The sequence below is a fragment of the Myotis myotis genome, unplaced genomic scaffold (genome assembly GCF_014108235.1).
Source record: "Myotis myotis isolate mMyoMyo1 unplaced genomic scaffold, mMyoMyo1.p scaffold_m19_p_16, whole genome shotgun sequence".
Classification (NCBI taxonomy): domain Eukaryota; kingdom Metazoa; phylum Chordata; class Mammalia; order Chiroptera; family Vespertilionidae; genus Myotis; species Myotis myotis.
The window spans coordinates 53,118,472-53,143,029 of NW_023416320.1; the positions used below are offsets into that span (position 1 = coordinate 53,118,472).

The window sequence follows — 24,558 nt, forward strand, 5'->3', positions numbered from 1 at the left end:
AAACCATACACATGTACAAGATATGCAGATAATAAACATCTTTGCTCTGATTATATACAGTAACAAAGGAGGAAGAGATGGAAACCCAGGGGACTGTTGACACACAAACTCTTCTTGAAACACAGGTTATAAATGGTTTCAAAATATAAACTACAGCCAATAGCAGTGTTATTCTGGCCAGTCCATGTCAGTGTCAGACTCAGAAGGTGCACTCCACCTTTGGGGATGAGGCAGTTCCCCACGGAGCTTGGCAGCTTGACTGGGAGGTGCTGCTCTTAGCAGCAGCGCCAGGCGGAAGGGCCCTGCAGGTTCCAAATTGGAATCATTCCTATTGTCTTGTTAACTAGAATTAAAATACCTTGAGAATAGGCAGAAAATAAAGAGCTCTTTCACAGATTATACATCTATTTTTGTGTGAGAGAGCATCTGTGTATTTATTTACACACATCTATATAAGGGAACCTATAATATAAGGGCAAATAGTAGGGGAAATGGCCCGGGGATTACTATCTAATTTAAAGTGACCAATAAATGTATGCTTAATGAAGTTTTCTCTATTTAAAACACAATCTACTTACTTTTCTGGGGAACAAAGCCATGAAAAGTATGGTGGATACTGAGAGACCAAGGAGGGAGACCTACATGTACTTAAAGCTTTAATCTGGTAACAAGCCCAAATGCCAGTGAACAGAAATGTCCTGTTGTTAGGAGCTGAGGATTCAACCTAAACCTTCCTGCCAAATGACGGCCTTCCATGCCACCCAGCAGTCCCGAAGACGAGAGCTTCTGAGAGAACCGGAGTTGGGGAAGTTTGCACTTACCTTTCTGTCAGCAATACTGTTTGGCACTGTGCTGGAGTGAACTTTTAGGACTAGAAGTCATATCCAGAGTGACAAATTCCAAGAGATGGTATAAAAATTCCAGGAACTAAAAGTTTTTAAGCCCTCAAATTCTTCATCTATACATATTCTTGTTATAAGAAATAAAAGAAATTACAGAACTGAATCTTAATGCACCTCAACTGGTTGCAAATGCCTAATTTTTCCTCTTTGGAAATAAGAATGGGTTTTGCAATTACTTTTGTTCATGGGGTCTGATCAGCACTTTTCACCTTCAGTTTTGTTCACTGCTATTGTTTCCAAATTGTCACCCTTTGCTGGTAACTGTGATCCTTAGACAATGTTATTGGAAACATCTATCTGCAAAGACTATCTAAACATCCCTCGTATCACTGAGACTGCCCTGCTCAGACGCGTCCTCAGCCAAAGGTTGAAGAGACCCTCTCAGTGCTGGTCTGAAATCAGGAAACAAACAGAAGCCACTTTAGCAACAAGTCCGTGCCACACACATCGCAGCAAATTCTTTATATTTGAGAATCTTTACAGCTTCCATTTCCATTCCATTATTACAAGTGATGAAAAACAAAAACTGAAAGTAGCATGCAAATTATAAGTACAGTCTTCCCATGTCACTAACCACATTTTTATTTGTGAGTGCTTCTTCCCAATATATTTAGGAAAGTGCTTGAAAAGCTGAAACTGATTAGAAAATTCTTTATAGTTTAAAATATCTCTCTCTCATTTTAGGAGAAACCAAATACCCAACCATCAAAATTAAAAATAAATTGAATTGTCACAGTCCATTACAGTTATTGTTACTAGATCCACTTCATTTGCAGGTGTCCAAAACATAAAATAATTATCTATCTTCAAATTCATCTGTTCTTAAAGTGCTCCTTAAAACTTTGGTTGTTTTCCTGTAATATAAAAGAAAAACATAATGAAAACAGTTTTTACTAATTTGTTTATCAAACCAAATACTGTGACCTTATTAAGTGTTTACAGATCTAAATGCATGTTACTATAGAAATTATTAAAGTAACTGGAATTTGTCAAATAACAAAACAATCTTCTGTGTTTAATAGAACATATGTAATTCATTTTTAAATATATTAGATTGTATTCCAAACCTGTTCTGTTTTTGTGGTAATTTTTTAAATGTTATTAATATATATATATTAAAATTAAAGTCAACTCTAATGTATAAGGATTGGTCAAAATAATAAGCATACTCAACTTTTATCTACAAAATAAAATATTAGAGATGGAAAGTCTGCAATTGAAAAAATAACAGTTTTATAAAGCATTTAAGTTTAAGATTCATTTGTACAGACCAAGGATTATATGTTCCTAAAGTCGGTGAACAGGTAGGAAAATTCAAGCATCATTAAGGACACTTATCCTCTTTAAATATTCCTGTGTACAAGGCATTATGAAAAAAAAGTTTAAATTCCTGCTTTAAGTTTAAAAATAAGAATTGGCTGGAAGTGTACAAGTTAGGGATTTTAAGTTAAGAAACATTGATGTATATTATGAGCAAGTTAAAATTTTTAAAAATTGTAATTAAGAAAAAAAGACTATGAAGTCTAAAGAGAAATCTCAAAACCGGAGAGCACAGGAGGGTAGTCTGTATCTGTCTGAGTCATTCTCAGTGTACCTATATTCTGAGCTCTTCTCAATTGAATCCCAGTTGCTTTTCTTTCTTTTTTATTTTTATTTTTACCATTATAGTGTTTCTGAAAAATCTAAATAAAGGTGCTTTAGTATGGAAGTAAAGACCATAGAAGATGAAAGTCATATTTACTGAGTGCCTAATGAGAGAAAAGCACCATCCCAAGCACTTCCGACATGGTTGGAATTTAATGCTAAAAAGTGCAGATTATCATTCTTATCTGTCATTGTAAAACGGAGGCTCAGGAGGGTTAAGTGACTTGTCTAAGTTTGAACAGGACACCAGTACACACAGTAACCCGAGCCTGATGCCAAAACACACGCCCTTCCCATCAATATATTTTGTGTATTTATTCTGATTGAATCTGTTGAGGTGGGAGAGAACTTTAAGACTAAGAAAATCAGAAACATGCTAAAAAGGAATAAGGGGCATGACTCTTTTTTTACTATAAAAAGACAATGTGTGTGGCTGACTGGTGTGGCTTGGTGGTTGAGCGTCAACCTCTAAACCAGGAGGTCACGATTCAATTCTAGTCAGGGCGCATGCCCAGCTTGCGTGCTTGCAGTCCCTAGTAGGAGCCATGCAGGAGGCAGCCAATCAATGATTCTCTCTCATCATTGATGTTTCTCTCTCTCTCTCCCTCTCTCTTCTCTGAAATCAATAAAAAAATATATTATAAAAACAACAACTAAATGAACAGAACAAAAGGCCCAGAAACAGACCATATTGTAGCCACAAAGATGGTGGGGGTGGGGGGGGAAGAACCGAGATTGTGGCGTAGGTAAATGTGGTAATTGCTGCCTCCCACAACCACATCAAAATTACAACTAAAATACAGAACAGCCCTAGCCAGTTTGGCTCAGTGGCTAAAGCGTCAAGGGCACATGCCCAGGTTGTAGGCTCAATCCCCAGTAGAGGGTGTGCAGGAAGCAGCCAATCAATGATTCTCTCTCATCATTGATGCTTCTATCTCTCTCTCCCTCTTCCTTCCTCTCTGAAATCAATAAAAAAAAAAAATACTATAAAATACAGAACCGCCATCATTCAGAACCACCTAAAATCTGGCTAAATGGAAGTCCTACAACTAGAGAAGTAAAGAAAAAAGCACATCGAGACAAGTAGGAGGGGAGGAGGAACAGAGGAGCCGAGGAGTGGAATGGGCTGGTCTGACACCCACATGTGACATGTTTTTAATCAGGAGGAATATCTTGGTTGCAGAAGCTTCCAGTGAGGGACAATGGGACCCAGGCCCACACCAGATCTCCTCAGGCTAGGGCTCCAGAGCTGGAAAGAGAAGTCCCAGTAACTTCAGGCTATAAAAACCAGTGGGGATTGTGGCTGGGTGACACAGAGGCTACTGGAGTTCCAGGCAGTTCCTCTTAAATGGCTACCACTAGGACTTACGAGGATTCACTCCCACTGAGCTCCAGTGCTGGGGCAGTGGCTTGAGGGGATCCAGGGACATATGAAGAGAAACTGGACTGTCTGGAATTGGGGCAAGAACTCAGGGGCAGCTTTCTCATAGGCAGGGAGGGGTTCATTGTTCCTATACTGAGACCTCCCCCTCACAGAGCTGACAGTCAGGGGCCATATCTGAGTCACCACCAACCTGGTTCACACTGTTTGCTCCACCTGGTGATTCCCTGAGACCCCACCCCACCCAATTTGCAGCCTCACCCAAGCTGTTTGCAGCTGCTTTTCCATATGAATGGCCTTTCCTGGCTCAGGATTCAGACTTTCCTAAAATCTCTCAAACAAGCAACAGCTGGACTCAGCATGTCCCATATCTCTCAATAAGTGGCCCAAGACCTGGCACTAGCAGCAGCCTGCCTTGCTTCACAATTTGGCCTTTCTTGGGTACTTTCAAGCCCAATACAAGTAGCAGCTACCTGCAGATCACTCTGTAGTGCCTGCCAGCAGTGGCTGACTTTGCATTATCTGGGAGGCCCCAGAGCCAGTGCACCTGGTGGACAGCTTCAGACCACAAAAGATTACAACTCTATACATCCACAAGTGATGCACTTAAGGGGCAGACTCACTGAAGCAAGTCCTGTTCCATAAGGGTGTCTCCTGCATAGCAGCTCTTCCACTGTAGTTGTAGCTCGTCCTCAAAGTCAAGTGGCTTGGGAATAAATTCCTCCCAGTGATGCCAACAGTAATCAAGACTCAACTACAACAAGACTGTGCACACAGCCCACACAGAGGCACACCTAGCGTGCCCAGCTTAGGTGAGTGGGGAGACTGAGTCATTGGGTCCTACAGGACATCTACTAAACAAGGCCACTCTATGAATTCCAGGAGACATAGCAGCTCTACCTAATACATAGAAACAAACAGGAAAGCAGCCAAAATGTGGAGACAAAGAAACATGTTACAAATTAAAAACAGAAGAAATCACCAGGAAAAGAACTAAATGAAATGGAAGCAAGCAAACTACATAGTTCAAAACAATGGTTATAAGGATGCTCTAGAACAGCGGTTCTCAACCTGTGGGTTGCGACCCCTTTGGTGGTTGAACGACCCTTTCACAGGGTCACCTAAGACCATCCTGCATATCAGATATTTACATTACAATTCATAACAGTAGCAACATTACAGTTATGAAGTAGCAATGAAAATAATTTTATGGTTGGGTCACAATATGAGGAACTGTATTTAAAGGGCCAGAAGGTTGAGAATCACTGCTCTAGGATATTAATTAGAGTTTCAAGGATCTTTAGGAAAGCTTTAAGGGACTTAGTGAGACTTTCAAGGATCTTAGTGAGAATGTCAAAGAAATGAAAAAGGATCAGTCAGCAATTAAGCATAAAGAATAATAATAATTAATAATAATCAACAGTAGAGCATGCCAAGAATCAAATCAATGATTTGGAATATGAGGAAGCAAAAAACAACCAACCAGAAGAGCAAAAAGGAAAAAGAACCCAAAAATATGAAGATACAGTAGTGTAAGGAGCCTCTGGGACAACTTCAAGCATACTAACATTCACATTATGGGGGTTCTAGAAGGAGAAGAAAGGGGGGAAGATATTGAAAAGCTATTTGAAGAAATAATGATAGAAAACTTCCCCTACCAGGTGAAAGAAATAAACTTACAAGTCCAGGAATCACAGAGAGTTCCAAACAAAAGGAACCCAAAGGGGCCCACACCAAGACATATCACAATTAAAATGCAAAGGGTTAAAGACAAAGAGAGAATCTTAAAAGCAGCAAGAGAAAAGCAGTTAGTTACCTACAAGGGAGTACCCATACGACTGGCAGCTGGTTTCTCAACAGGAACTTTTAAGGCCAGAAAGAGTGGCAAGAAATAGTCAAAGTGATGAATAGTAAGAACCTAAAACCAAGATTACTCTACCCAGCAAAGCTATCATTTAGAATTAAAGGTCAAATAAAGAGCTTCACAGACAAGAAAAAACTAAAGGAGTTCATCACCACCAAACCAGTATTACATGAAATATTGAAAGGGTATTCTTTAAGAAGAGGAAGAGGAAGAAGAAGGAGAAGGAAGAGGAGGAGGAGGAGGAGGAGGAGGAGGAGGAGGGGGAGGAGGAGGAGACGGAGACGGAGAGAGGAGGGGGAGGAGGAGAGAAAAAAGATAAAAATATGACCAATAAAATGGCAATAAATACATATCTATCAACAATTTAATCTAAAAGTCAAAATAAACAAGGAATGTAACGAACAAAATAAACTGATAAATAAACTAGAACCAGAGTCATAGAAACATGGGACAGACTAATGAATCTCAGAAGGAAGGGGGAAAGGTGGATAGGAAGAGATTGACCAAAGAATTCATATGCATTACCGATGGACACAGACAATAGGGTGGTGAAGGCCTGGGGCAGAATGGGAACTGAGAGGAGGGGGTCAACTGGAGAAAAAAGGGAGCATCCATAATACTCTCAACAATAAAGATTTAAAAAACAACACAATAAAAAACTAAGATGACAGAGGACTTAGCCTCTCATTAAATATTGCTAGGATGACTTAAGATCCATGGAGAGGGAAAAAACAAACACTTTTACCTCACATTATGTAGCAAAATCAATTCCAGGTGGATAATAGAACTTAATTAGAAAACAAACCAATAGAAGTTTTATAAGAAAACTAGAAGCCGGGTGCACGGATTCATGCACCAGTGGGGTCCCTCAGCCTGGCCTGCGCCCTCTTGCTATCCAGGACCCCTCAGGGGATGTAGTAGTGTACAATGCGGCAGGTGGCTGGGGAAGAGCCCAAGACAGAGCCAAGTGCCCGCTCATCCTGACCCCATTGCACCTTCTGCTGCCGCTGCTCAGTAGCACTGCCATGGAGGCGGGAGAGAGGCTTGCGCCACTGCAGCTGTGCTCGCCAGCCATGAGCCCAGCATCTGGCGCCCCTCAGTCAGCTGAGCGGTGCTCCCACTATGGGAATGCACTGACCACGAGGGGGCAGCTCCTGCATTGAGCATCTGCCCCCCTGGTGGTCAGTGTGTATCATAGCGATTGGTCAAATGATCGTTAGGTCTTTTGGTCACTTAGGCTTTTATATATATAGATATGTCATGCTCTTTTCAATAAACATAACTATTCCATTCTAATTCCTTTTTTGTTTTATTTTTATTAATCCTCACCCAAGGATATTTTTCCATTGACTTTTGGAGAGAGTGGAAGGGAGACTAGGGTAGAGAGAGGGAAAGATGGGGAGAGAGACACACAGAGAGAAACATCTATGTGAGAGAGACACATGTGCCCCATCTGAGGCCAGAGATTGAACTTAGAACCCAGGTATGTGCCCTTGACCAGGAATCAAACCCAAGACCCTTCTGTACATGGGTTGATGCTCTAACCACTGCCCCACACCAGCCATGGCCCATTCTAATTCTTCACTAGAGTGCTAATTACTTACAGTAATTGGTTATATTATACATTTACATTTATGTAATTTTATGCATTATGTTTCACAATGATAACAAAAATTGAGAGTGAATAAAATGATACTATTAAAGATAAACATTTTGGAATTAAAATTATACAAAATTAGAAAACTAAGAGGGGAGGGAGAAGGGGAATGATGACAAAAGTGAAGGGCATAAGCAAAAGATAAAAAACCTCATACACAGACAACAGTATGGTGATTATCAGAGGGGCAACGGGGGATAGATGATGATGGAAAGAGGCCTGACTTGGGGTGGTGAACACACAATACAATGTACAGATGATATATTATAGAATTGTACTCCTGAAACCTATAAAATTTTATTAACCAATCAATGACACCCAACAAATTAATTAAAAAAAAAACTTCTAAAGAAAAGGAAACTACTTACTGGTTTTTGAAGTACAATGGGATGATCAGGAAGAAAGTCTGGTTTTTTCCTGCAGATGGAAACACTGGAGAGCTTCAACAGGAAATCTCTGCTGTATTTAATTCTCTCTGTAGATATTAAACATTAAATGTTATAACACACAGAACTTGTCCAGATCACCTTTCTGCTCAATGCTTTCTGGATATCCCTTAACTGTCCTGAAAGGACTAATTTCTCTGCCAAAAACTTGCTTCCAATTTTCCTCTTACAAGAAAAGAAAGCCAAGTAACCAAGGAAAAATGGAGGAAAGAGACCATGCTAAGTGAGCTGTTCTAGCAAATGACTGAATCCAAGGAGGGGGTCTTGGAAACCTGCAGTTTGTAGCCAAGGTAGATGACGTTCTGGGCAAGCTGGGGCCTACCACTTGCAACTGTGTTCAGAAGTAAAGGGTTCCCACAAAATAACAAGGTAGCCCACTGTATGGGAGAGCATATTTGCCAATGATACATCCAATAAGGGGTTAATCTCCAAAGTTTATAGAGAACTCATACAACTTAACAAAAGGAAGATAAACCAATTACAAAATGGGCAAAGGACCTAAATAGACACTTCTCCAAAGAGGGCATACAGAAGGCTAAGAGGCATATGAAAAAATGCTCAAAGTAACCAATCATCCGAGAGATGCAAATCAAAATGACAATGAGGTATCGCCTCATACCTGTTAGATTGGCTACCATCAACAAATCAACAAACAAGTGCTGGCAAGGATGTGGAGAAAAGTGAACCCCGGTACACTGGGAATGCAGACTGGTGCAGCCACTGTGGAAAATAGCATGGAGTTTCCTCAAAAACTTAAATATGGAACTGCTATTTGATCTAGTGATCCCACTTCTAGGAATAGATCCCAAGAAATCAGAAACACCAATGAGAAAGGACATATGCACCCCTATGTTCATAGCAGCACAACTTACAATAGCTAAGATTTGGAAACAGACCAAATGCCCATCAGCAGAGGAGTAGATTAAAAACCTGTGGTACATCTACACAATAAAATACTATGCTACTATAATAAAAAAGAAAGAACTCACACCGTTTGCAACAGCATCGGTGGAACAGGAGAGCATTATGCTAACCGAGATAAGCCAGTCAGAAAAAGACATATATCACATGATCTCACTCATATGTGGTATCTAATGAACAACATAAACTGATGAACAAAAATAGATACAAAAACATAGAAGCACCAAACAGACTGTCAAACCTTAGAGGGAAGGCAGGGGAGGGTGGGCAGGTGGGAAGAGATCAACCAATGAACTTACATGCATATATGCATAACCCAGGAACACAGACAAAAGGGTGATGAAGGCCTGGGGTGCGGGGGGGCAGGCTGGGAGAGGTCAATAGGGAAAAAGCGGACATATATAATACTTTCAATAACAAAGATTAAAAATAAAAAGAAGAAATGGTGGGTGCTGTTGTGGGACTGAGCCCTGTACCTGTAGAGTCTGTATGAACTACAGTGTCAGGATTGGATTGGATTATAAAACACCCAGCTGGTGTTGCAAATAACTGCTTGCTACATGGAAACACTGCACATCTTGTGTCTGAAGTGAAGTGCCAGGAGTACAGAAAGCATGAGAGTCCAGGAGAAGCACAGGAGGGCCGTTTCTACCATGCACATACCCAGGGGGAAATCTTCAGGAATGTCATAGAAGTTCAAAATTGTGCATGACACAGTAGATACACAAATAAGCTTCTACCTGCTTAAGCAATTGTTATTATGGTCTCACCGTTAGAACAGTCAAGCCTACAGCCTGACTAATATGGGCAGAAATCAACCAAAAGAATAAATGTCTATTACAGCAAAGCAAATATTAACTCCACATAAATACTAACACTCTCTTATGAAATCTTGGAATTATAATAAAAAGTTACCTTTTTTAACTGGAGACTGATGTTGCGTTTGCTCGCTGAGGCCCGGAGAAAAGGCCTGCATTCCATTTGTCTTACACTGTTGAAAGAAGAAAATACACTTTTTAATTAAGGTATAAACATTTTATGAAGCGCTTTTTTACAATTCAAAAATATTCTCAATTACCAAAGTATTAATCAAGGCATATTTTTTGGCTAAAGGATAAGCAATATGATAGTATACCTATTAAAATAAGCAATACAGATATCTTTTAAAATATATTCAGATATTTTTGTCATGATCGTAATTATTTTTGAAAAGGACTATAAAACCGAAGATGAATAATATGATCTTAAAGATAAATAATTCCAAATGGCTCAATTGATTGGAGTGTCATCACGTACACCAAAAGGTTGTGGGTTTGATTCCTAGTCAGAGCACATGCCTAGGTTGCTAGTTTGATCCCAGTCAGGGCACATACGGAAGACAGCCGATTAATGTTTCTCTCTCACATCAAAGTTCCTCTCTCTCTCTCTCTCTCTCTCTCTCTCTCTCTCTCTCTCTCTCTCTCTCTCTTCCTCTCCCTCTAAAATCAATAAAAACGTATCCTTGGGTGAGGATTTTTTAAAATGGGTTTTAATTCATGAAAACACATATTTATTCACAAAAACCTGAAATACTACTAGAGTATTTACTTTGCTTGATTTTATGTAAAGTAGAACCTTGATGTCAGTTTACAACCATATAAACCAGCAGTTCTCAACATGTGGGTTGCGACCCCTTTGGCGGTCGAACACTTTCACAGGGATCGCCTAAGACCATCCTGCATATCAGATATTTACATTATGATTCATAAGAGTAGCAACATTACAGTTATGAAGTAGCAATGAAAATAATTTTATGGTTGGGTCAGTCACAACATGAGGAACTGTATTTAAAGGGCCAGAAGGTTGAGAACCACTGAAACTGTTTCACACACTATCTTAGAAATAAGGAAAGAAAGAAAATATTGCTTCATCCAATGAAGCAAAAACAAAAATGCAACATGTCTAAGCCAAGGAGTCTTGAGCCCAGGTTTTCAGTCCTACTTGCAGGACCACCTTAATTATGAGACTAGAGGCCCGGTGCATGAAATTTGTGCATGGGGGGGTCCCTTCAGCCCAGCCTGCACGCTCTCCAATCCGGGACCCCTTGGGGGATGTCCAACTGCCGGTTTAGGCCTGATCCCAGGGATGGGGCCTAAATCGGCAGTTGGACATCACTCTCACAATCCTGGACCGCTAGCTCCTAATCGTTCACCTGCCTGCCTGCCTGGTCGTCCCTAACTGCCTCCTCCCCCTGCTCCCCCCTGCCAGCCTGATTGCCCTTCACTGCCTCTGCATGCCAGCCTGATCCCCCCTAACTGTCCTCCACTGCCAGCCAGGTCACCCCTAACTGCCCCCTCCTTGCCAGCCTGGTCGCTCCTTATTGCCCCCCCCTCCCGCCAGCCTGGTCACCCCTACTGCCCCCCCTGCTGGCCTGGTAGCACCCAACTACCCCCCTCTGCCATCCTGATCGCCCCTACCTGTCCCCTGCTGCTGGCCAGGTCACCCCAACTACTGCCTCCCTGCTGACCTGGTCGCCCCACGCAGCCTGTTTTTGTTCAGTCGTTTGGTTGTCTCTCACTAACACCCCTGCCGGCCTGGTTGCCCCATACAGCCTGTTTGTTCAGTAGTTTGGTCACCCCTCACTAACCCCCCTGTCGGCATGGTCATAGGCAGCCATCTTGTGAGGGCATGAGGATTAATTTGCATATTACCTCTTTATTATATAGCAGTGGTTCTCAACCTTTCTAATGCCATGACCCTTTAATACAGTTCCTCATGTTGTGGTGACCCCCAACCATAAAATTATTTTCGTTGCTACTTCATAACTGTAATTTTGCTACTGTTATGAATTGTCATGTAAATATCTGATATGCAGGATGTATTTTCATTGTTACAAATTGAACATAATTAAAGCATAGTGATTAATCACAAAAACAATAGGTAATTATATATGTGTTTTCCGATGGTCTTAGGCAACTCCTGTGAAAGGGTTGTTCGACCCCCAAAGGGGTCGCGACCCACAGGTTGAGAACCACTATTATATAGGATTGACTAATCTAATCTGATTTAAAAATTTTTAACTCCTTTGATTTAACTCCTACATGCTCACCAAGAAATATTCCGTTTACAATTTAACTTTCCATAAATCTCCTTAAAGAAGATAATACACTAATAGAACCAATAAGAGAATCTCAGAGCACAAGGCAGACAGATTTCTAATTATAAAGTAATGGGCTTTCTGATTATATAAATCAGTTTCACGTACTTGGTCAATACAATCTACCAGTAAGAGATTATCTCTCTCTATGGTAATGAAAATCAATTTGCAAAACAACAGACTAGACCATGGGCCATAGTAATTCCCGAAGGTAGGCTTTTTTGCAGACATCTATCCTCAACAATGAATATTTCACCTGGTGGTAGCTCCATGGTAGCTGATTTGTTCCCAGTAGGAGCACATGCCTGGGTTTCTGGCTAGATCCCCAGGGGGAGGAGCTGATCAATGATTCTCTCTCTTCATTGATGTTTCTATTTCTCTCTCCTTCTCCCTTCCTCTTTGAAATCAATAAAAAATATATTTTTTAAAAATGAATATTTCTGGACAACCAAGATGAATTTGCTGCTGCGCACAACCACATTAAAACTACAACTAAAAGACAAAACAAATACCATCCAGAACCACGGGAAGGCTGGCTGAGTGGAAATTCTACAACCAGAAGGAAAGAGAAAAGCACATTGAGTCCGGTAGGAGGTGCAGAGGTGTGGAAGTGTGGCGGTATGGAGGCACGCGTGAAAGGGGCTGGCAGCTGGCTATGCTGTTGTCTTTTTTAATTGGGAGGGAGAAACAAGCTCCCGAATGCTCTGAACTCCAGTTCCAGGTGAAAATTTGGAGACCCAGACTCATATGGAGAGAAACTGGACTGTCTGGCATTGGGCCAGAATGTGAGGGCGGCTTTCTCGCAGAGGTGCTTGCAGCGTTCATTGCTTCTGCACGGGGCCATGGGAGACAGACCCCAGGACCTCTCCAAGGCAGAGCAGACTGGCAGCCATTGTGGTTTGCTCCACCCTGGTGATTCCCACCCAATTTACAACCCCACCCAAGCTGTGCGCAGAGGCTTTTGCACACGAATGGCCTGACCTTTCTCCGCCTAAAAACCTGGGCAGACTCAGTGAGTGTCAAAGCCCCACTGAAGCAGGTCCTGCCCCATAAGGGTGTCTCCAGCACAGAAGCTCTTCCATTGTAGACACAACTGGTCCTCACAGCCAATTGGCCTGGAGGTCAATTCCCACCCAGTGATACCAACAGCAATCAAGGCTTAACTACAACAAGACTGTGCATACAACCCACAAAGGGGTGCATCAAGAGCGTCCACCTCAGGTGACTGAGGAGGCTGAGCCACTGGGCCCTATAGGACACCTAGCACACAAAGCCACTCTATCAGCACAGGGAAGCAGTCAAAATATGGAGACACAGAAACAGGTCACAAATGAAAGAAATGGAGGAAAGGAAACTACTGGATATAGAGTTCAAAACCACGGTTATAAGGTTTTTCAAGAATTTTCTAGAAACCTCTGAGAAATATAGTGAGACCCTCAAGGATATGAAAAAGGACCAATTAGAAATTAAGCATACACTGATTGAAATAAAGAATAATATACAGAGATCCAACAACAGAGTAGAGGATCCCAAGAATCAAGTCAAAGATTTGAAATATGAAGAAGCAAAAAACACCCAACCAGAAAAGCAAAAAGAAAAAAAGAATACAAAAATATGAAGATAGTGCAAGGAACCTCTGGGACAACTTCAAGCGTGCCAACATCCGAATTATAGGGGTGCCAGAAGAAGAGAGAGAGCAAGATATTGAAAACCTATTTGAAGAAATAATGACAGAAAACTTCCCCTACTTGGTGAAAGAAATAGACTTACAAGTCCAGGAAGTGCAGAGAACCCCAAACAAAAGGAATCCAAAGGGGACCACACTAAGACACATCATAATTAAAATGCTAAGGGCAAAAGACCAAGAGAGAATATTAAAAGCAGCAAGAGAAAAACAGTTAGTTACCTACAAGGGAGTACCCATACGACTGGCAGCTGATTTCTCAACAGAAACTATGCAGGCCAGAAGGGAGTGGCAAGAAATATTCAAAGTGATGAATACCAAGAACCTACCACCAAGATTACTCTACCCAGCAAAGCTATCATTTAGAAGTGAAGGTCAGATAAAGAGCTTCACAGATAAGAAAAAGCTAAAGGAGTTCATCACCACCAAACCAGTATTATATGAAATGCTGAAGGGTATTCTTTAAGAAGAGGAAGAAGAAAAAGGTAAAGATAAAAATTATGAACAACAAAGTGACAACAAATACATATCTATCAACAAGTGAATCTAAAAATAAAGTGAATAGAAAATCTGATGAACAGAATAAACTGATGAATAGAATAGAATCAGGGGCATAGAAAGGGAGTGGACTGACATTTCTCGGGGGAGAGTGTGGGGTGTGCGGGAAGAGACTGGACAAAAATTGTACACCTGACAGTTTGCAGCCAGGAAAGGCAGAGGACTCCTGGAGAAAGGGGACTGTTGGAGTTTGCCGGATTAGGCTCCCCTAACCAGGCAGCCTCCACTGCTGCTGAAATCTCTCCTGGAGCGGCCGGCTCAGCCGCGGAGACCACGCCATCTTGAGTGGCTGTTATTGGAAGCATATACATCCAGAGACATTGCAACCATGGCACCCAGGGACTAACTACAAACCCAGGAACACCGGATCTCAAGCAGCACGAATACATGGACTCAGACGAGTCATGCTCCTCCTCACAGAAAGGTCAGATTTCACCTAAAGGTGCGGTTTGTAATTCAGGTTGGAGAGAGGAATGCGTGTGGGGGAAGTCTGCACCCCACAAAGTCCACAGCCGTTGGGGCCAGCGTGATCCACGAGTGTGGAAGGGGCCCCGCAGGGCTGCTGGCAGAAGGGAACTCTAAAAATCAGCCCATAGCTGGACTGGGTGCAAAAAGGCAGCCTCGAATATTGCCAGTGTGCCAGCTGCTTAGTGCCAAGGGAGAGAGGACGTGCGGAAGAGACTTTGGGAGAACTGCGCACAGAGCTGGACAGTGGAGGGTTGCTAGGTCGTGCAGCTACTCAGGCTCTTTTTATTTTTCCTCTTTAAATCTTTGCATTTGATTATTGAACCCAATACATAGGATTGCCCAACTGGGGTCACTCACAGAGACTGCAGGGGAAAGTTGTTTTTGTGGAACCTGGGAATCAGAGCAGGGAGTAATGATCAAGGAACCAGCTCTGGGGCAGTCGACTCTCCCAAACCAGTATTAAGTGCGATACGGAAAACAAAACCTAAATAATGGCTAGAGACAACTTACAGCCTCAGAAGTCAATCCAGAAACACTGCCACCCAGGGGCTGAACAACAAACTGACTCTTCTGTAAATACAAATAAAGGCAGTCTGGGAAACCAAGAAATACTGCCTGCTTTAAAATCGGGACTGTGATTTACAACACGGAGGAAAAGTGTATCACGGGGAACTTCAACACTCTCTTGAATACCTGACAGGACTAAGGCGTGCTAAACAGAAGAGTAGAGGAAGTGAAGGACCTTCACTACTGCACATTTTAATTTTTTTCACCTTTTACTTAAGAAACTAAATATTTTTTTTCATCACCTGATTTTACCTTTTTTAATTACTACATTTTTATTTTTAACAAGTATTATTACTACTACCATTTTACCTTTATTTATAAAGTGCCATTTTATTTTCTCTTTATTTTATTTTGGGATGTGTTCTACATTCTAGTTTCATCTTTCCTTTAGCATCATTTTACTCAATCTCAGCTTTACCTTTATGCCAAAACTCTCTTCCTCACTTTTCCCTTTTTGTTTTCCTGTTTCTCTTACCCTTTTCCTGCTCTAGATTTTCCCTATTCCTTCTTTGTACCCCATGTTAAAATTTCACCCTACTTATATATCTAATTTCCAATCCTCTGCTCTAAGTCCATATACACTTCTCTCTTCACTTTCTTCACTATCCAAAATTTTTTCTCTTTCCATCTTTTTGTTGTTGTTTGCTTGATTGTTGATTATATTGTTTTTTTTATGCTTGTCTGTGTGATTGTTTCATTTTTTCTTTTAATTTTTTTTGTTGGTTTTTTTTCCCAGTTATATTTTGCTTCTGTTTTCTCTTGCCTCGCTTGATATTAGTTGTTGTTTGTAGTTTGCATTCATTTCTAGGGATCTGTTGCTGAAATCTGTTGGGATTAATGACTGTTCTATTGGAGTTTTCTCCCCATATATATAGTTTCTTCCCCTCTTCTATTTCATTCTCTTGCTTTTCTCTCTTACTTTTTTTTTCCCTTTTCCCAATTTCATTTTTGCACTCCTTTTTTCTCTTTTTTTCCTTTTCTCTTCTTTCTTCCTTATCCCCTAATTCTCTTTGCTCTGGTGGTCACCTTTATTGGGGATTATTCGTATCATGAATACATTTGTGTTCAGTGCCTTGTGTGTTGTGCCTTGTTGTGTTGTATTTTGTGCCTTTAAATCAACGCAGCAGAGAGAGAACTACATAACCAAACACTTGGAGAAGAGAGATCATGGGGAGACAAAGAAACAGCCCGCATATGAAAGAAAAACAGGCATCACCAGAAAAGGAAGTAAACGAAATGGAGGCAATAGAGGCAAGCAATCTGTCAGAGAAAGAATTCAGAGAAATGGTCATAAGGTGGATGAAAAGAATGGAAGACAAATTCAACATTATGTGTAAGAACCAAGAGGAAATGAAGAACCAAGAAGAAATGAAAAATGACATCACTGCTATAAAGAACTCAATAGAAAGCATCAACAGTAGACTAGAAGAAGCAGAGGACCGCATCAGTGAGCTAGAAGTCAAGGTAGGAAAAAATACCCAAGCAGAGCAGCTTCTAGAAAAAAAAATAAAAAATTAAAATTAAAAAGCAGGAGGAGAGCCTAAGAGAACTTTGGGACAACACGAAACGAAACAACATCCGCATAATAGGGGTGGCAGAAGGAGAGAAACTGAGCAAGGAATAGAAAACCTGTTTGAAGAAATAATGACAGAAAACTTCCCTGATATAGGGGAAAAAAAACTCATACACAAATCCAAGAAGCTCACAGAGTCCCAAACAAAATGAACCCCAAAAGACCGAAGGCAAGGCACATTATAATTAAATTGGCAAACATCAACAACAAAGCAAGAATCTCAAAAACGGCCAGAGAGAGACAGAAAGTTACATACAAAGGATCAGACTAGCGACTGATTTCTCAACAGAAACACATCAGGCAAGAAGGGAATGGAATGAAATATACAAAGTCATGCTAAGGAAGGGTCTGAATCCAAGAATACTGTACCCAGCAAGGCTATCAATCAAAATTGAGGGTGAAATCAGGAGCTTCACAGACAGAAAAGGACTACAGGAGCTTATTACCACCAAACCAGCAATGCAAGAAATGCTAAAGGGTCTGCTGTAAAATGAAAAAAAATAGGAAATGAAGAAGGAACACAGGGGTAAAGAATAAAAATGGTGACAAGTATCTATCAATAATAACTTTAAATGTAAATGGATCAAATGCCCCAATCAAAACACATAGGGTAACTGAGTGGATAAGAAAACATGACCCATATATCTGCTGTCTACAGGAAACCCACCTCAGAAAAAAGACGCACACAGACTGATGGTGAAGGGATGGAAAAAGGTTTTTCAGGCGAATGGAAATGAAAAAAAAATCTGGGGTAGCAATAATTATATCTGAAAAATTAGGTCTCAAAGTGAAGGACATAAAAAGAGATAAGGAAGGCCACTTCATAATACTAAAGGGAGAAATCCAACAAGAAGAAATAACTCTGGTAAACATATATGCACCCAAAATAGGAGCACCCAAATACATAAGAAAACTCCTGGAGGAGATCAAGGGAGAGATTGACAGTAATACAATCATAGTAGGGGACTTTAATACCCCACTATCACTATTGGACAAATCCTCTAAACAAAATAATCAGCAAAGAAACATCAATCCTAAATGACTCACTAGATCAGATGGAATTAATTGACATCTTCAGAACATTTCATGCCAAAACCACGGAATATACGTTCTTCTCAAGTGCACATGGGACATTCTCAAAGATAGACCATATATTGGGTCACAGGCAAAGTCTCTTCAAATTCAAGAAGATAGAAATCATATCAAGCATCTTCTCAGATCACAATGGTATAAAACTGGAAATCAACTGTAATAAAAACAATCCAAAAAAATCAAACACATGGAGACTAAAGAGCATGCTATTAAACAATGACTGGGTTACCAGAGAGACCAAAGAAGAAATAAAAAACATCATGGCAACAAATGACAATGAAAACACAACAATCCAAAACCTATGGGACACAGCGAAAACAGTCTTGAGAGGGAAGTTCATAGCTCTACAAGCCTACTGCAAAAAACAAGAAACAACAATAATAAATTACGTAACCCTACAACTCAAAGAGTTAGAAAGAGAGCAACAAGAAAAGCCCAGTGTAAGCAGAAGGAAGGAAATAATAAAGGTCAGAGCGGAGATAAATGACATAGAGCCCAAAAAAACAATACAAAAGATCAACAAAACCAAGAGCTGGTTCTTTGAAAGGATAAACAAGATTAATGAACCTCTAGCCACCAAGAAACAAAGAGAGAGGACCCAAATAAACAAAATCAGATATGAAAGAGGAGAAATAACAACAGACCCCACAGAAATACAAATTGTTGTTAAAAAATACTATGGACAACTCTACTCCAACAAACTAGACAACCTGGAGGAAATGGACATATTCCTAGAAAAATACAACCTTCTAAAACTTAATCAGGAAGAATCTAAAAATGTCAATAGGCCAATAACTATGGAAGAAAGTGAAGCAGTCATCAAAAAGCTTCCAGCAAACAAAAGCCCTGGGCCAGACGGCTTCACAGGGGAGTTTTACCAAACATTCAAGGAAGACCTAAAACTTATCCTCCGCAGATTATCCCAAAAAATTCAAGAGGAAGGAACACTTCTAAGCTCATTCTATGAAGCCAGCATCACCCCAATACCAAAAGCAGATAAAGACAACACAATAAAAGAGAATTACAGGCCAATGTCCCTCATGAACATAGATGCCAAAATCCTCAACAAAATCTTAGCAAATCAAATCCAGCAGTACATCAGAAAGATCATACACCATGACCAAGTAGGATTTACCCCAGGGATGCAAGGATGGTACAATATCCGCAAATCAATAAACGTAATACATCACATAAACAAATTGAGAGATAAAAACCACAAAGTCATATCAGTTGATGCAGAAAAAGCATTTGACAAAATCCAACACCCATTTTTGATAAAAACTCTCAGCAAAGTGGGAATATAAGGATCATACCTCAACATAATAAAAGCCATATATGACAAACCCACAGCCAACATCATACTCAATGGGCAAAAAGCTAAAACCATTTCCCCTAAGAACAGGAACAAGACAGGGATGCCCACTCTCACCACTCATGTTCGACATAGTACTGGAAGTATTAGCCATTGCGATTAGACAAGAAGAAGAAATAAAAGGCATCCAAATTGGAAAAGAAGAAGTAAAACTGTCCTTATTTGCAGATGACATGATATTGTACATAAAAAACCCTAAAGAATCCATCAAAAAACTATTAGACTTAATAAATGAATTCGGCAATGTAGCAGGATACAAAATTAATGCCAAGAAATCTATGGCATTTCTATACACCAATAATGAACTTACTGAAAGAGAGACTAAAAAAGCAATCCCATTTATCATCACACCAAAAAAATTAAGATACCTAGGAATAAACTTAACTAAAGAGGTAAAAGACCTCTACTCAGAAAACTACAGAACGTTGAAAAAAGAGATAGAGAGATAAAGGAAGACATGAACAGATAGGAGAACATACTGTGTTCATGGATTGGTAGAATCAACATTAAAATGTCCATACTACCCAAAGCAATCTATAGATTCAATGCAATCTCCATTAAAATACCAACGACATATTTTATAGACCTAGAACAAACTCTCCAAAAATTCATATGGAATAAAAAAGGACCCAGAATAGCTGCAGCAATCCTGAGAAAGAAGAACAAAGTAGGAGGTATCTCAATACCAGATATCAAGCGGTTATTACAAAGCCACTGTTCTCAAAACTGCCTGGTACTGGCACAAGAACAGACATAGATCAATGGAATAGAACAGAGAACCCAGAAATCGACCCGAACCAATATGGTCAATTAATGTTTGACAAAGGAAGCAAGACAGTCTCTTCAATAAATGGTGCTGGGAAAACTGGACAGATACATGCAAAAAAATGAAACTAGACCACCAACTTACACCATACACAAAAATAAAAATTGTACACCAATGGACAAGGACAGTGGGGGGTAAGGGCAGGAGGTGGGGTTGGAACTGGGTGAAGGGGAGCTATGAGGGTAAAAAGAGGAACAACTGTAATAATCTGAAAATAAAGATTTAAAAAAACAAAATTAAAAAAATAAATGAATTATTTCTGCTCTATCAATCACTGTTAGCAAGTTGTAGCCCATTCATTCATTAGATATCTGCAAAGTCTAGTATAATTACTCTGCCTAAAGCCAGAGGGTTCCAACCTATAACACAATGAGGAGCAATGGTGGCAAACCTACATTACTGAGAGATCAGAATAAGTCATCAGAAAAAATAGAATTTTGACAATGCCAAAGATTTGGTTTTACAAATTCTTAACTGACTGCAAGATTTAATAAACTATAAGAATGAACACCATTTCTGGAAGTATCTAGATAAGAAATGGGTACAATGGCTACTTCTGGTCAGAGGAAATAGGTGAGTGGGGGATGGAGCCTTGAGGGAAACTTTTCACTAAAGGCCATTTTGCCTGTTTTTAATTTTAACCTTGGTGATTATTTCACTTAGCCAAAAAATTAAATTAGAATTTTAACAATATAAACCTAAATGTAAAAAAAAAAAAAAAAGGTGGGTACAATGCTATTTATATAAAATGATTAAAAAAATTCTATTTGTTGTAGCAAAAGTACTGATGTAATCATGGAAACAATGGCATTGAGGACAGTTATTTTGGAGAAGTATGGGAAGGAATGGGTTGGAAGAGAAACATGTGGCAGCTTTATACATCTACAAGGTTTTTAAAATTTCCTAAAATATAGCAAAAGGTTTCGATTTGAAAATGCTGGGCAACAAGTATAGTAAGTGTTTTATCCTTTTTAGAAATGCTTGAAATATATAAAGTTTTAAAAAGTATTTAAGCACTTAGCAAAGTAGCTGACACACAACAGCCATCTGACGATATTACTTCCCAGCCTGTAACACTTCATGTTACCGTAATTTCTAAGACCTACTCGGCTAACTCCGCTTTGCAAGTACTGAGTGTTGCATGGATATTCATTCTGAAAGTTGAAAGGGAATACTGCTCCTGTTAGGAGAGAAAAAAAACACCTGTTTTAAATATCTATGTTTTCAATAAATGATATACTATCACCTAAAAACTTTAATTGTCCAGGACATTCTAAGCACTGTTTTAAAATGTTTTTTGATAGTTCATTTATTCAACACTATACAATATCAGCCACTGTGTTCGACAAGGTATATAAGTGTGAAAAGAGTTCAGAGATAAAAGGGGCCACAGTCTATTTTAAAGCACAAGCTCATAAATGACGACAGTAAAGAGTAAGTCCTATGAGATGTTACGAGAAAAGGCCAAGGGAGAGCTGGGTGGGCTTTGAGACATCAAGGAAGTCTTCACAAAAGAAAATAATTTAATCTGGGTTTTAAAGAAAAATATTTCTTTGGGGACGTGAAATAGACAAGAAATGCAGAAGTATGTTGAGAAAAGCCAAAATAATTTCTGATTTACTAAACTTTGCCTAATAGAACCCCACTCTTGTCTGGATCTTAAAAGGATATAATTCAATGAGGAATCAGGGCTCCCTGCCCCACCCCCCCACATTGATCCCTGCAGTGGCCTTGGAGGGAAGGGTCAGTGACCCTGAATCTGCACAGGGGACAGGGTCACAGAAAGGAGCTGCTGACCATGGCTGTGTTCTTCCCTGCAGTTGGGTATATTTTTTTAAAGGTTAATTCTCTCTCCAGCATGACTGCACTGCAGTGATCATAATCACAGCACAATTTACACTGAGCCATTTTGCCCAGAAGCCAGTTAACCATGAAAAATACACAAAGTTGCTCTCACATCAGGTTTATTATTGCTACTTTTGTTGGTCTGGTAGACTATTAAGAATTCTTTCCTTTGGTAATACTTTTAAATTCTTCTGAGATCATTAGTTTTCAGCATTTCTTTAATATTCACCATAAACAATTACTTTATGTATAATTTAGCCTTTTAAATGCTAATCAGCCATTAACCAATTAATATTTAAAGATGTGTGCCCGACAGGACTCACCAGAGGGAGAAGTCAGATGACGAACAGGTCTTGCTGGTTGAAGCGATTTGCCAATCAATTTTTTTGTTTCCATTATCACCAAGACCTTGAGGTTCCATACTTTAGAAGGGAAATGCGCAATTTTATCTTTTGGACAAGATAACCCATCTGCTTCATCATCTATGCAAACAGCCGCGCGCTTCCTGTGAAGGCAGCTAGTGTGTGAGCGCGGGGGCGAGGGGCACGAGAGCCGCGGGGAACCAGGCGGCCCCCCACCCTCCCCGCGCCTGCGCCCTGGGCGCCCCCTCACCTTCGGGGGTGTCCTCAGCCCCCTCCCAGGAGACGCAGGGCCCTCCCCAGGCGGCTCTGGACCTCGCCCACCCCGTGATGGCAACTCCCTGCCCGCCCGCACCCGCCTCTCGCAAACTCATGCACTTGCCTCGCGTCCCACAGGCGCGTCCCCGGATCCCGCCTCACGGCCCAGCCCGACTCCCGCCCGGGGGAGGGCGACCCTCCGCGGCGCTGAGTCCGGCCGCCGCCACGCCCGTCCACCCCCCGCCACACCCCTCCCGTCGCTACGAGTCCGCAACCGCTTCTCCGGGGCTCACCTTCCCCCGGAGGAGCGCGTCCCGCGAGATGGGAGCAGCCGGCGCCGCGGGAAGCCCAGGCTCCCACCTCCACTTCCCACGGCCCCCCCCGACCCCCTGACCCCCCCGACGGCCCAGCGCCGAGGGCGCGCGACCCCGTGGGGCCCGTCCCCCGAGAAGGAGTCACTAGGGCGGAGGGCGGAGGGGGAGGAACCGACACTCCACGGTTGAAGCACGAAGCCGAGCGGCCCCCGGGCCGCCGCCCACCCGCTCCCATTCGGCCGAGAATCCGCTTCCCGCGCGTCTCCCGCTCCGCGCCCTGGCGCCCGCGGCTGCCCGACGTGGAGCGCCCCGCGCGGGCGGCACGGAGGCTCGGCCCCGAGGGCCTCGGACACGCGGACACAGACGGAGCCGGTGCCCGGACTCCGCCGCCACTGGGCGCACGTCCTCGCGTCTTCACGACCGTCTCGCTCTCCTCTGGCTCCTCCTTCCCGCGGGGCCGTCCTCTCTCACGGACCGGGACCAGGTCGGTGCCCGTCGGCCTGTCGTCTAGTCCGTCGGTAACGAAACTGCAGCCGCGGGAACCGCTGTGGCCCCAGATCCGTCAGGACGTGGCCCGGCGCGGGCGACCGAGCGGCTCCGACCCAGCCTCCCGGAGCCGGGCCGGGCCGGGCCGGGCCCGGCCAGGGCGCGGGCGCCTCCGCGGCGTGGGCCCCGTTAGGGCGGTTCTCACGGCCTCGCCGGGCCCTCCTCCTCTCAACCCGCTCCTCCCTCTGCCCGCGTCCCGCCACCCAAAGGGCGCCCACCGGCTCCGCCCTCTCGGCGCCTCCGCCCCAGCGGGCGCGGCTTCCCACACCCACCGCCTCAACGTCCGGACTCGGCAGCGGGTCGCCAGCTCAGCCCCGAGGCGGCGGCCGACCGCACCGCTGCCCGTTGGGGAACGGCCTCCGCAGCGCGTCCGGGGTGTCGGGACCGGGCGAGGGCGGCTGGGGGGACACAGGGGCGGGGCCGCGGGCAGCTGGGGTGGGAGGGCTCGAGGGCGGTTCGGGGGACACAGGGGCGAGGCCGAGGGCGGCCTGAGGGGCGCGGAGGCGGGGTTGTGGGCGGGGCCAAGGCGCGGGGCGGGGCGGCTGTGAGGGGCGCGGGGTCGGTTGTGGGCGGGGCCAAGGCGCGGGGACACGTGGGGGGCGGGGCCACGACGACCTAGAGAGCCTGAGTGCGGGCTAGGAGGCCAGAGAGGTCTGGGGGCTGGGAGGGGTGCTGAGCGGTGTCCGAGGTGCTGAGAGGCTCTCAGAGCGCGGGGCGAGTCAGCCCTGGGACCCCAGGCGCTGCCCACAGTCGCCCCCGCCCCGTCCTGAGCCCTGAGCGGTGCCAGCGAGGAGAACGGCGCCCGGCCCAGGAGTCCAGCGTGCTGCCCTCACCTTCTCATCAGCTGCGGGGCGGGCCCACAGGAGGCGATTCTTTGTCTGGCAGTTAGCCGTCCTAGGAAAAACAAAATTATTCGAGGCAACTCCGTCCAAATCGAACCCTTTATTGTCATTCTTTGCAGGTTGATGCCCACCCTGGGACAGATGAGGGCTGCAGGACACGCCCTCCAGAACTCTGCCAGGCGGCTTTCTGCAGGAAGAGGGGTGAAATGAGCAGGTGTGTGGGTGGGCATGGGACAGGAGCGGTGCATGAATCGCATTTTGAACCTTTTACAGGTTGGTTTTTGGTTTTGTGTTTAATATTTG

The 24,558-nt window shown here is 42.8% G+C and overlaps 1 protein-coding gene across 4 annotated transcripts; it reads right to left on the reverse strand.

The window, feature by feature from the left end:
• Nucleotides 1–1,322: 1,322 nt before the first annotated feature.
• Nucleotides 1,323–23,824, reverse strand: CUNH8orf88 (chromosome unknown C8orf88 homolog). 4 transcript variants are annotated; one of them, XM_036337530.1, is made up of 6 exons: nt 23,686–23,824; nt 22,260–22,358; nt 21,198–21,271; nt 9,731–9,806; nt 7,817–7,923; nt 1,323–1,756 (listed from the first exon to the last, which is right to left on the reverse strand). In XM_036337530.1, the coding sequence occupies exons 2-6, from the start codon at nt 22,330–22,332 to the stop codon at nt 1,715–1,717; spliced, it is 372 nt and encodes a 123-aa protein (XP_036193423.1). In that variant the 5' UTR covers nt 22,333–22,358; nt 23,686–23,824; the 3' UTR covers nt 1,323–1,714. The 4 variants fall into 4 exon arrangements, with proteins under 4 accessions (XP_036193423.1, XP_036193422.1, XP_036193425.1 ...); XM_036337529.1 differs by lacking the exon at nt 23,686–23,824 and adding an exon at nt 22,847–23,577; XM_036337532.1 differs by lacking the exon at nt 23,686–23,824 and adding an exon at nt 22,678–22,811 and having other exon boundaries at nt 22,260–22,441.
• Nucleotides 23,825–24,558: the final 734 nt, after the last annotated feature.